The sequence below is a fragment of the Sorex araneus genome, chromosome X, assembly GCF_027595985.1.
Source record: "Sorex araneus isolate mSorAra2 chromosome X, mSorAra2.pri, whole genome shotgun sequence".
In the NCBI taxonomy this organism is placed as follows: Eukaryota; Metazoa; Chordata; class Mammalia; order Eulipotyphla; family Soricidae; genus Sorex; species Sorex araneus.
In genome coordinates, this window is record NC_073313.1 from 208,727,132 (window position 1) to 208,740,427 (window position 13,296).

At 39.0% G+C, this 13,296-nt stretch overlaps 1 protein-coding gene across 5 annotated transcripts in view; it reads right to left on the reverse strand.

Annotated features, from left to right (window-relative positions):
• The window catches only part of CHN1 (chimerin 1), a 188,268-nt gene that overhangs the window by 130,302 nt on the left and 44,670 nt on the right, over nt 1-13,296 (reverse strand). For 4 of the 5 annotated variants that reach the window (XM_055120292.1, XM_055120291.1, XM_055120296.1 and 1 more), the window contains exons 2-3: nt 9,802-9,840; nt 4,069-4,124 (exon numbers count right to left, since the gene is read on the reverse strand). In XM_055120292.1, the coding sequence (XP_054976267.1) occupies nt 4,069-4,124; nt 9,802-9,840 (95 nt within the window). Of the gene's footprint in view, nt 1-4,068; nt 4,125-9,801; nt 9,841-13,296 lie in introns of those variants that run through there. The other variant, XM_055120294.1, reaches the window with a different exon arrangement.

Here is a 13,296-nt window from a genome sequence, read left to right on the forward strand (position 1 = left end):
CAAAAAGTAAAATAAAATATCTGAAAATTTAACACCACACTGTGTCAGAACAAACCTCAGCTTTCTCTCCCACCCCTTCCTTTCTCTTAGTCCACCCTCTGCCTTTTAGGAACATCATAATATAACCTGCCCCCTTGTTCCGTCAGCTCCTCCTTCACACAACTTTATCACCACCAACTTTTGATTCCAAATAAATCCTACTACCCAATTACAATGGAGACGTTACTGGTGCCGGCTGGAGCAAATCAATGAACAATAGAATGATAGTGCTACAGTGCTACAGTGTTACCCAATTATTTGTGAGCAACGAATTTTAAACAAGAGCAAAATGATACTAAAAGACCATTTCAAAGTCAAATAAGGTACAAACAGACTTTTGAATAATACGCTGGTTATAAAACGGTTTTAAAATTTCAATGCTAATATTCAACAATATGAAAAAGTTTTTCAGGCCAGGGAGGTAGCTGGAGTTGTTAAGTTTCACATAGGGAAGTCAGACATGCAATCCCCAGCACTGCAATGGTTTCCTGAGCACTGACCAGTGTGGCTCCAATACAAAACAATGTTTTTAAGCAGCAAAACATATTAGAAGTCTTAATTAACAGATCATCCCAGCAACTAAGATATATATATATATATATATATATGCATCACCTTTATTTTTATAGACTCAAAGGTTAAGCCATAGACTATGTCAGGAAAAGGTAATCATCAGTGGTGAAGCTACAATTTCAATTAGAGACCTTTTATTCCACTTCTCTATCAAAGTTATGTTCCCACCTAGTGGGATATATTCTCTAAAACAGAGTAAAGGCTAGAGAAAAGGTTAAGCATTCTTATTGCCAATTTGTGATTTTATAATTTCACCATTCTATCATGCTTAGTTGCCATTCTGCTATAAATGGTGACTTAAACATGGTCGCCATTTACATTTTCAACTCTACTTTTCCTCTTCACATTGGGGTGTTTTTTAAAAATATATATTTATAGTCTTATTATCTTTTTAATTTAGTATTGTAATTCATTGCCATCATTATCCCTTTTGATATAAAATTGGCCCGAATTTTGTTTGTGGAATCCTTCCAGTGAAGGGCTCCTATGTCTTTCTGACGTTTCTTCGTTCACTTTTCAGCCCTCTTAACTTCCTGACATAATGAAACATAGAGTTCCAGGAACTCTAGACACCAGGTTTTGGATGCCAAAATTTCTCTATGGAACACTATCTCCTTTTAGAAGGAAACAGTATTTGGAAATGAAAATGTGTGCAGTGGGTATATTTGTTCTTACTAAAAGTCCTTTCCATGAACTGAGATAGAAATTACATTTAAAAAAATGAAAAAATTTGAGCTTGTACTGCTATCACCAAATTCAATATCACACCATATTTCTCAATTTTCCTTCATTTCATATTTGTATTTTCCAATTAATCCAGTTCTCAAAAACTCAATAAACTCATTTGTGCTATCCTATGTCACACAAAATAATTTCAGAATATTTGCACAAGTATAAGTAACAAAAACATTTCTAAGTGCAGTTAAATATGTTTTTTGCAGGCTTTTGTCCTTCAAACATTTCCCTTTAAGTTTTACAGTAAGAATCATGTTTTTAAACTACTTAATTTTTTGGTGATTGTGTGATAAATTCATTAGGAATTTTTCTACTTGTATTCAATGCTAGGATTTGTCATTTAATTTTTTGTTAGGATATAAAAAGCATCTGCATAATTAAAAGGTCAAACTTATGAAGATATTCCCATGTAAGCCTTCCTCCATGCCTTGTCCCTCCACTGGGCAATTCATGCTTACATCAACAACTGGTCTTTGTGGTAATACTAATTGTGCTTCCCTCTTACAAGAAGCAGCTTTATTTTTCTCCTTATTTTCTCTTATTAGTTAAAAGGGACACTAATAGGTATGTATTTTTATTGTTCCATGTTAGCTCATAGTTGTCTCCCCTATTTCATATACCATATAACTTTATTCAATAAGCCTTCCTCATTGTATAACTGAAATCCGACCATAAGCAGCTTTGTAACTGTATATCTCATGGTGATTCAATTAAAAAAAATTAAAACTATTAAAAAATAAGCAATATGGGCAGACATCAGGCTTTGCCAGGTATTCCATTATAAATAATTCTACAATAAAAACTCCCAATGAGTGATTATTTGTGCAATTAACTTATCCAGGAAAATTCCTAAAATCTATAATCTGGACTGGCAGGTCAAAGCATAAATAAATTCAGGTTGTTCAGTTAGACATTATCAAATTCTTATTAGGATGAGGGCAACATTTTGCATGCCCGTCAGGAATCTGAGATAGCATCTCTTTCCTGATAGGCTCACCAGACATTATCTACTCTTTTGAACTTGGCCTGTTTTGCTTTCTTCTTATTATTAATAAAGTTGAACATAATTTTGTCATAGTTTTGACTGCCTGTGTCCTTCACTGATTGTTTAAGTCTTTATTAATATGGGGTCAGAGCAATAGCATAGAGAGTAGGGCTCTTGCCTTGCCCACAGCTGACCCAGGATGACCCAGGTCAAATCCCGACATTCCATATAGCCCCCCAGGCCCTGCTAGGAGTGATCTCTGAGCTCAGAAACTGGAGTAAGCCCTGAGCACTGCTGGAGCACTGACAGATGTGGCCCTAATTCAAATTAAATAAATTTTAGGTGAGAGGGGTCGGGGTTGGGCCACACCTGGCAGTGCTCAGGGCTCTGTGCTGAAGGATGACTCCTGGTGGGCTTAAGGGCTCGTAAGGAGTTCTAGAGATCAAATCTAAGTCAGCTTCATGCTAGGAAAGCATCTTATCCACTGTACTATAGCTCCGGCCCCAAAGAATATTTTTTAATAAAAAGCTTACTCCAATAATGCTATAATGATGCCTTCAAACTTTGCTTTTAAAATTAGTAAATAAAACACAGAAATAGAAGAGTAACATTAACTGAAAAAAAAATACTAACATTACTTAAAACTATACTGCCTTATTTTAAACTGTGATGTATGTTTTTTAATTGTTTTGTTTTAGGGTCACACCTGGTGGTGTTCAGGGGTTACTCATGTCTCTGTACAAAGGCATCACTCCTGGCAGGCTCGGGGGACCATACAAGATGCCAGGGATGGAACCTGGGCTGGCTACACACAAGGCAAGCACCCTATCAGCTATACCACTGCTCTAACTCCATTATTTTTTTCCCCCAAATAATCTCTCCACTCTCCCTCTCGCTGATGCTGTTGTTCCAATGATGAGAGCACAGACATGCCTGGCTGTGGCACTTGCTGAGGCCGCGCCTCAACAAGCAGAGCTCACACACTTGGCAGTACTGCTCACCAAGGTCTGTCCTCCGTCAGCGCGTGAGTCACATGGGAAATACTCTTAGCTGAGACACACAAGTTACACTTTTGATGATGGGGTTGCTGCAGGGCGTACACATGTGCTCGCCAAAGGCCACATTCCTGGCCCGTGGAGCTTGCACATCTTTCTGGTGGTGGTGCTCACAGGGGTTGCACCGCCTTTCACAGTGATTTCACACACCTGGCTGTGAAGCACCCAAGCAATCGCTTATGGCAGACTGACAGCGGAGCTTTCAGTTTTGGGCTCAGCAGGGCACTTGGGATTCAAACTCATGACCAGACACTACAAGGCAGGTGCTCTAAGCCACTGCACTCCAGGTCTGTACTATGCTGTAAACATCAAGAAGTCTATTAAGGCACTGGACAGCATGTAGGGCCCCAGGCAAGCATGTAGGGCGCTTGCCTTGAATGCAGCCAATCTAGGTTCAATCCCCGGCACCCTATACAGTCCCCTGACCAGGAGTGATCCCTGAGCACAGAGCCAAGAGTAGACCCTGAGCATTGCCGGATGTGGCCGAAAAACAACAAAAAGAAAAAAAAGAAAGGAAATTAAAAGTCTAGTAAAATGTAGCATTTACTTCAAGCAAAATAAATGTTTAAAAAGTGAATTTAGGTCAACTCACATAAATGGCTGATCCCACAAATAGCCAAACTGTCGATTGAAAGCCAAAGTTTAGAAATGAGATGACTGTAATGGTTTTGTTCCACCCACCTCATTCGTACAGGTAATTCTTCTAGGATGAGGGGCTTCCTGCTGCAGCTGATATACTACAAGAAGGTGAAAAGTAAAAGGTGTCAATTTCCTTTACATAAACTATTGGTTATATTAGGAATCACAAATTAGATATTTTATTATTAAGTTCACAAGAAAACTTGGCACAGTACTATTTGTTCTACTAAATTAAAATTTGTCAAGAAGACAAACAAAGTAAGCCCAAACTAAAGTCAGTGAAAGCGCAGAAGCATGCACAAAGAGAAGAATCAAAACCTAACCGTGTCTTTCCACTATTCAACCATCAGGATACTGGATATTTGCCTCTGCTCTCCACAGCCTTGTCATAGCCCTCATCTCATTCTTTGTTGGTATACAAAATATGTCTCTGGTAGGAACCAATTATAGTTACATATTTTTAAGCACATTATTGTGCCAAAGTTATAATTAAAATTAAGATATATGAGACTGGAGCGATAGCACAGCAGGTAGGGCATTTGCCTTGCACATGGTGGACCCGGGTTCGATTCCCAGAATCCCATATAGTCCCCCAAGCACCGCCAGGAGTAATTCCTGAGTGCAGAGTCAGGAATAACCCCTGTGCATCGCCAGGTGTGACCCCCTCCCAAAAAATGTGTGTGTGTGTGTGTGTGTGTGTGTGTGTGTATTCTGTGCCCAAATCATCACCACTTATTCAACTAGGGCAAATGCAGCAAAATAAAAATTGATACTAAATTAAATTATTAAGAGGATAATTTTCAGGGTATCTAAAATTAAATCAGAGGTACCAGAGCCACAGCACAGTGGGTAGGGTGCTTGCCTTGCACACGGGCCAACTGGGGTTTGATGCCTGGCACCCCAAATGTTCCCCCAAGCATACCACCATGAGTGATCCCTAAGTGCAGAGCCAGGAGCAACACTTGGGCACTGCCAGGTGTGGCCAAATAAATAAATAGAAATACAGAAAATCATACTGAGGCCTTGGCCTTCTAATCTCACTTTAGGCTTCCTGATTTGAAATAAACAAAGAATGAATACAATTTGGAGCTACCAGAGAATGTGTGCTTATTTATGTCTAAGTTTGTTTTTTTTTTTATCTCTTGGAGGAATCTGTTGTCTAATTCTCTATATATATGTAATTAAATTTAATACTGCTTTTAAATACACAAAAGAGTCTCAAAATAATTACTCTGGTGGTAATAATTCTGTAATTATGCAAATATTGATTCACACAATGTATATCTATATATGTCAATTATACCTCAATTTAAAAAACCACTGGAGGGTCTGGGAAATAGTATAGCAGTTTGAGCACATGCCTGGCATGCACCCAATCTAAGTTCAATTCCTGCACACCATAGGACTCCCGAGCATCACCAAGAGTAGCCCCTGGTCCCCTGAGTACCTTTTGGAAGGGTCCCACAAAACAATCTTTAGAAAGTACTATAGCCAGGACCAGAGTGATAGTGCAGAGAGTAGGGCATTTGCCTTGCACGCAGCAGACCTGGGTTCGGTCCCCAGCATCCCATATGCTTCCCCAAGCACTGCTAGGAATAATTCCTGAGTGCAGAGACAGGAGTAAGCCCTGATCATCACCAGGTGTGACCCAAAAAGCCAAAAAATAAGATGAAACAAAATAAAATACTATCACCAATGAAAATTCAATGACAACAACTGAGTGGCAGTTAAGAGGACATTGAAAATTACCAGAGAAAATAAAATGTTCATTTTGATTCTAAAAGCACAAATACTATAGTTTCTGGTTGTCATCAACAGTATATTACCTAATCAGTAAGCAAATATCAGGAAGAATTAGTGGGAGGGGGCAAAAGAAACAATATTGTCACATGATAATTTCACCCCTGTTTTAATCAGCATTTCAAAGGGCACAGATCTCTTTTATAAAAAATTAACTTTTAGATAAATGCCTCCTATTAGTTACTAATGGTTAGTCTGTTTTTAAAATTTATTCAAATAGGTAATACAGATAGAAGGGAATTTGGAATTGAATAATTGAGTATAACATGAGTCCAGGGAATACCTAACAAAAGAGCCATTAAAAAATACACACAATATTAAAGTGTTATTAATTCAGGCTTTTCTCAATTCAATATTTTTGATAATTTATATTAAAACTCAGCTGAAAATAATTTTTCAAGCGGTGGTGCTCAAACCCAGGTCACCCACTTTGAGTACCACTAAGCTACATCCTAGTCTCTCAACTGAAATTTATTTATATTTGTTTGTTTGGTTTTATTTGTTTGAAGGCCACACCTGGCGATGCTCAGGGGTAACTCCTGGGTCTGAACTCAGGAGTCCCTCCTGGCGGGCTCAGGAAACCATAGGATTGCTGGAGATGAAAACTGGGTTGACTGCCTGAAAGGCAAGAGCCCTCCCTGCTGTATTATCTCTTTGGCAGGCCCTACTCAGCTGAAATCTAAAGTGCATAACGATTAAATGATTTAACAAATTAATTGCTGTATTCAAGAAAAGAGGATCTCTAGAGCAGAGGCTCACAACCTGGAGAATTTTTATAACTCTTCATGTCTTTCTAATATTCCTAACCTCGTGATTAGAAACAGTCAACAGCCCTAACAACGTTGAAATAATCTGAGAGGAGACAGAGGCTTCAGCTTCAGGCTGTTCAGGAGATACGAATAGCAATCCACATCAAGAACCAAATAACCTAAAGGACTAACCATTTTGTTTTTAAACCAATCAAATGTTTATTAACAGAAAAAAAATGCCAACATTACTTTACAAAGTCTTCTATCTTTCAACTATGATTTTTAGTTGAAGAGTGTTTATTTACAGTTTCTTTCAAAAAATAAACTATCATTTTAATTCAAATAATTATAAAATTAATATCCATTTACTTATTTTTCACTTTAAATTTCTGGTTAATTGCAAAAGATTGGTAATATTTTCAGAGGCATAAATTAGTAAACTTTTTTTTTGAGTTTTCAAAATTATTTTTTATTGAATCACCGTGAGATAGTTACAAAGCTTTTATGATTGAGTTTCCGTCATACAATGATGGAACACCAATCCCTCAACCTGTGTATATTTCCCACCACTAATGTCCCAGTTTCCTTCCCGCCACTCCCACTACACCCCACCTATTACCTCTATGGCAGACAGTTTCCTTCTTACTCTCTTGATACTTCAGGGCACTATGATTTATAATACAGATACTGAGAGGCCATCATGTTTGGTCCTTTGTCTCCTTTCAACACACATCTGCCATTCCAAGCGATCCCTCCAACCATCATTGACTTAGTGGTCCCCTTCTCTATTCCAACTGCCTTCTTCCACACACTTGAGGCAGGGTTCCAAATATGGACCAATCCTCCTGGCTCTTGTCCCTACTGTCCTTGAATGAGGACTAAACATTTTTCAATCACCTTAGAAGTGTCAATGATCACAATCTGGTGGGAACTTAATAACATTAATGAAAGTGTCATTCACAGAAACAAATATACTGTTGGAGTTGGTATTGGGGCCAGGGCAAAAGAGCAGAGGGTAGGGAGCTTGCCTTGAACACAGACAACCCAAGTTCGATCCCCAGCACCCTGAGCACTGTCAGGAGTGATCCCTAAGCACCACTAGGTGTGGCCCCCCCAAAAAAAAAACAGAAATCAGATTGGTATTTTGAGGTCAGAACCGGATCACATGAGTATTACTTTCCATTTTCTGTACTTAAATTTGACCTAAGCATTTAAAAATTAAGAGATTTAAAAATAACAAAAGCGGAAAGGAAATCCAGCTTCTCTTTAAAAATGACAATCTACAGCATCAGAGCCACGCTAAGGGAAGTTCTCCTGTCCCTACATCCTTCTCACACTCTCTATGTGTCTTGTTTGTGCCATATATTTATTACATGAAAGGCCCCAAGTTTCCCTCAAACAATATACATAAAACTAGATAAATAAAACTGTATGTGTTTAGAAAGAATCATCAATGTAGACTTCTGTTAACTCTATTTCCTTATTGGTTTGCATTTCTAAGGACTTAGAATTTTATTTTTACAAGCTCATGTGAACTAAAATTAGAAAGTGCAGCATAGGCTTAGGTAAAATACATTTCTTAGAAATATAAAGTCACTGTAAAATACTGTGTATGGGGAAAGGAAAAAATAACTAAGTGTTTTTATGACAGGAAAAAACCTTAGTGTTTTATGACAGGAAAAAATGTTAAGTGACAGAAAAAAAATCCTCCAGTAATGACTTTTGACATTAAAATTGTCCGCTTTAGTTTTAAAGAGATCATACAGAATACGAGTAATCAGACATTTCTAAATACTTTCAGTTCTGCCTGCAAGTTCAAGACCTGACCCACTCTGCTATCTCTCTGGTCGCCCATATTACAATTTTCATCTAGGATCACATTTAACAATCTATATAAACATTTTAACAATTACTTCAATGTCAGAATAAAACTTTTATATGTTTCCTGATTTAAATTTTGCACAATAACGAATTATTGGAAGACTTGATTTTAGAAGAAAAATTCACATGATAATTTCCATTTTTAAAATGAAACCTTCCCGTTTGCTTTAACACAGTTTAAACATAAAATGTCTTTGAATTGGAAAGTTTTTCATTTGCACTGAGAAGAGTGAAAATATATTAATTTCTTCCCTATTTCTAGAAAAATGAATGACGGGGGGTGGGGATGGCTCAACCATTTAAGTCACTAAAAGAAACTTAAAATTGAGGAGCAATATTGTCACACACAAGAGAAATACGCCATTTCCTAAAACAAATGGAAGACATCTGAAAACATAGAAAATATAAATCAGTGATCAACATCACCACCACTAAGATTCAGTAACATTCTGAGGTTTCACAAATGCTCTTATGTTAAACAATGTGCAAGGCGTAAGTCAGAGCAAAAGGAAATAAAAATAAAATGAAAATCAGAAAACTGCAGAGAAGAAATTTTCATAAGCTTCTATCCAATTAGACTATGGTACAAAATCTTTAGGAGGTAAAGAACATTAGTAATCTTTGTACAGTCTGTGCACCATACTCCCCAGAAACAAAAGGCAAAAGAGCAGCAGGATTGAGGGGGAAAAGCATCTATGGAAATATTTCTAGAGACTGTTCACATCTTGCATGCTATAATTAGCCCAAAGTGGCAACCTATTAAAATAAAACTGTCATTCTGGTAACATAAAACCAATGGCAATCTGAATTATTGCTCCTGCAGTCAGCAAATTTCAGCAACTTGTAAATATCAAGATCCAGATTAACAGATAAGCACGTACAAAGATGTTAATAGTATGTATTTAAAGCATTTAAAGTACAAGTCTCTTAGGATATTTATTCAATTCTTACAGCACTGGTTTTTGCGAATAACGCATGCGTAGATTTTTTTTAAACTAGTTTGATTATACTAACCCCATTCCTACTTCACCATAGCTGAAATATATTTTCCTTACATTGATTTTAAAAGTCATTTTCAACAGCTACCTCAAGTTCCACTCCACATAACTCCGTACAAACTCAGAAGGATGAGATTCATTTTAGCCTTGCAGTCAAAGCAACAAGTTCTAGGGAACACTACTGCTCCCCCATATCCCCTCCTCCTCTAGCCACAAACCCTGCTGTAAATTAACTTCTCAATAATAAATATAATATGGGATGAATCTGTGTCTCTAACTGCCTTAAAATTTTATATTAGTTACAAAGCACAATAACCCACCCAATTTAAAGTTACTTGAATACTTACAGTAAGATTTCCAAACAGGAGGTCTATATTCATCTGTATCTGAAAGAATAAACATCCAATTAACACTACTGAATACTTACATTTTCAATCACATATTTAATCATAATTATCTAACACATTTCACTGAGATCTATTTGTCCTGGGCATTGTGCTAGGCATTCAAAAGCACTCAGTCCTGCTTCTTCACTTTCTTGGAGCACAGTTCCACAAAGATGTTCAAATTACTGTATTTACTCACATTTTTGGAGCACAGTTCTTATTAACTGTGCTTATTACATAAAAACATCAAGATTAATATCTACTGCTGGCTCACTTCGTACAGTCACTGAGGTCACAGTCAATCCTGCCCTTGTTTCTCTGGACTCAGTTCTCTGATTATTATACTGAAAAGACCTCTGACAAACAGCATTTTTTTTCTTGTTCAGTCAAGCTGACCAAAGAACAATTTTAACTCTCAGGAATGTACTTTTATTTTCTCCTGTGACTTGTGGGGATTCTCTGCAGCAGGTTTTCCTAACACTAGGTGAGAATAGCAGATACAACAGGTCTTAGCTTCATACACGTGGGACAACCAAAACCTGGAAATGAGGAACACTTTGACAAGAGAGGGTGTACCAACAGAAGAGAGTATACCAACAGGAAAGGGTGTACCAACAGGGAAATGGCACACCAATGGGGGAGGTGCACCAGCAGGAGAGAGTGTACCAAGGTAACCACAAAGAACATGAGGCAAACACCTGCTTTCAAAATCATTTCCCCTCACTCTGCCTGGGTGTTGATATGAGAGATAGTGAGGAAGCCATAAAAGGGGGTGGGGACTGGATCGAGTAGGGCATTTGCCTTGCATGCGGCTGACCCGGGTTCAATTCCCAGCATCCCATACGGTCCCCCTGAGCACTGCCAGGAGTGATTCCTGAGTGCAGAGCCAGGAGTAACCCCTGTACGTTGACGGGTGTGACCCAAAAAGAAAAAAAAAGATGAGGGGACCAGAGAATGGGGAGGAACCCTCTAGTCTGATCTCTCATCAACAAGGTGTATTTGAGGGAGGCAACTGCCGACAATAGACAATAGCTGTCTGCCAGGGAGTCCAATGGCCACAGCAACATGGTGTGGAAGGCATGGCTGACCACGTCACATAACCCTGCTGGCAATTACCATGAATCAATTAAGGAATTTGATCCTGCAAGCATTGGTCTCCAAGGAAGTTAGGAAGTTCCTGGAAAACATACTGAGAAGACTGAATTTAGGACCTGACAGTCAAATAAATACTTGGTCCCAGGGGGGTGGATAGCCCAAGTAATAGAGTACTTGCAAGTAGAAGGTTCTGAATTCAATCCCCAGCACAAAAAAGGTCACCAAATAGTGCCCACCAGAGGGTCAAACAATAGTAATCCCAGGCCACTATGCCAGTAGTAGTCCTATCTCCCAGGGGTGCTGGATGTACCCAATTAAACAATAAGTTAGGGTCTAGAGAGAGAGCACAAGGATTAAGGCACTTGCCTTGCACTCAACTGATTTGATCCCCAGCACCATATATAGTGCCCTGAGCACTGCATGGAGTAACTCCTGAGCACAAAATTAGGAGTAAATCCTGAGCACCACTGAGTGTGGCCCCAAAATAAATGAAATTAAAATGTTAAGTTAGCTCCAACTTTTATTCTTTAAAATATAAACTCATTATTTATGATGTGTTTTACATGTGTGTATATAGATTTTTTAATTTAGGTACCATGATTTACAAGGTTTCTAATAACAAAATTTGACACATTCAATGTTACAACTCCAAACCCACCACCAAGGTCATCATCCCTCCACCAATGACCCAAGGCTTCCTCCCTCCCTTGACCCCGTCTCCTCAGCAAACTCATTTTTTTTCTTTAATTTACTTATTACAAGTTGGGTCACATGCTTATAATATGTTGACTCTGATGGTTTTGACATCAAAACCACACTGTTATGATGATGTGTTATAAACCACATAGATACTTAGTTTATTTAAGGTCTACAGAAAGGCTATGGGTGTAAGAACATAAAAATAAAATGCTAGGTCTTATAGGACAGCCAGTGGGAATTAAGTTTTTTTTCACAAATAAGTTTCTGTGAAAAGAAATGCCAGATGGGTAAACGATCACTGTATGACTGAAATGCAAACATGAAAGTTCATAAGTTTGTAACTGTACCTCATGGTGATTCACTAATTTAAAAAAATAATAAATAAATAAATACCAGAGTGTGCGGGTAAGTGAATAATGAAGGCAGACAGCTGACCCTCCTCTCATGGTAGGCCCATTCCACAGCCACCATGAACACAGAGCCATGAACACCAAATTCTCCCAGAGACACGAGTCCTGTTCCTATGTGGCCCCACCCAGACCACTTCCATCAACCATGAGGTACACCACATTGTGTCTGCGGGGTTCTGTTCAAACAAATCTAAATTAAGAGAGAGCTTGATGGGCTGAGTACTTGGTTGCATCAGGGAGCCTGGACTGGGTATCTAGCACCACATTGTCACCCAAGCACTGCCAGATGTCACCCTGGGGCTCCCAGCACTGCAGGGCCCGTGGAGCTCAGCATCCTGGAGCCTCAGCACTGAACCACCTGGCCCTGCTGGCTAAATATCAATGGGGGGGTCACTGGGTGCCCCAAGCACCATATCCCCAGACCCCCTGCAAAAACTAAACCAAAAAACTACATTTTAGCACTATGTTTGTGGCCATTTCAAACAACAAAGTGGCAGTGAACAGACGGCTACACCTGCTTCCACGAGGTGAGCTGAAACAGGCAGAGTGTGCCTCATCCACCGCTGCTGGGAACAGAAGGGTCAGAACCGATCCTGCACGACACTGTTGAAGGATCACCAGGATGCATCCCAGGCCTGCAAGTCCATGTTTAGCGAGGAAGCAAACTGCAAACACAGACTTGTGAATAATGAGGAGTGACTTACATGAATAAGCAATTATTTGGGAAAACTGTCAACTCAGGTGACTCGCCGAGATAACGTTGAGATGAAACATGACCACATGACCTAAATTCTCTCTCCTCTCCCTCCTCCTTCCTCTCTCTCTCATACACACACACACACACACACACACACACACACACACACACACACACACACTATAAACACAGAGTTTATATTGCTAAATTCTGCTTGGAGAAGTATCTACATTTAGCTTTTTAGATGTCTTTTAAAAAGCAAATTCATTACAGGAGCTGGTGGGTGCATCGCTCAACTAGTAGAGCCACCCTAGCCCCAACCTTAGCACATCTAGATGTGGACCCTATTTTTAAAACTGAGTAAGGTTAATTCAATTGTGTATTTTTAATACTAGGAAAACTTTGCCAGCAAGCACTCAAGTCATTGCACTACTTCACTGATGATCTACAAAAGCTCTTTGTTGATCATTCAGAAGGTAAGAAGAGAGTGCACTGCCGTTCTTGGCACTCTGATACACTCTCCTTGTGCTCCCACCTCCATGCCAGGCTACAAGC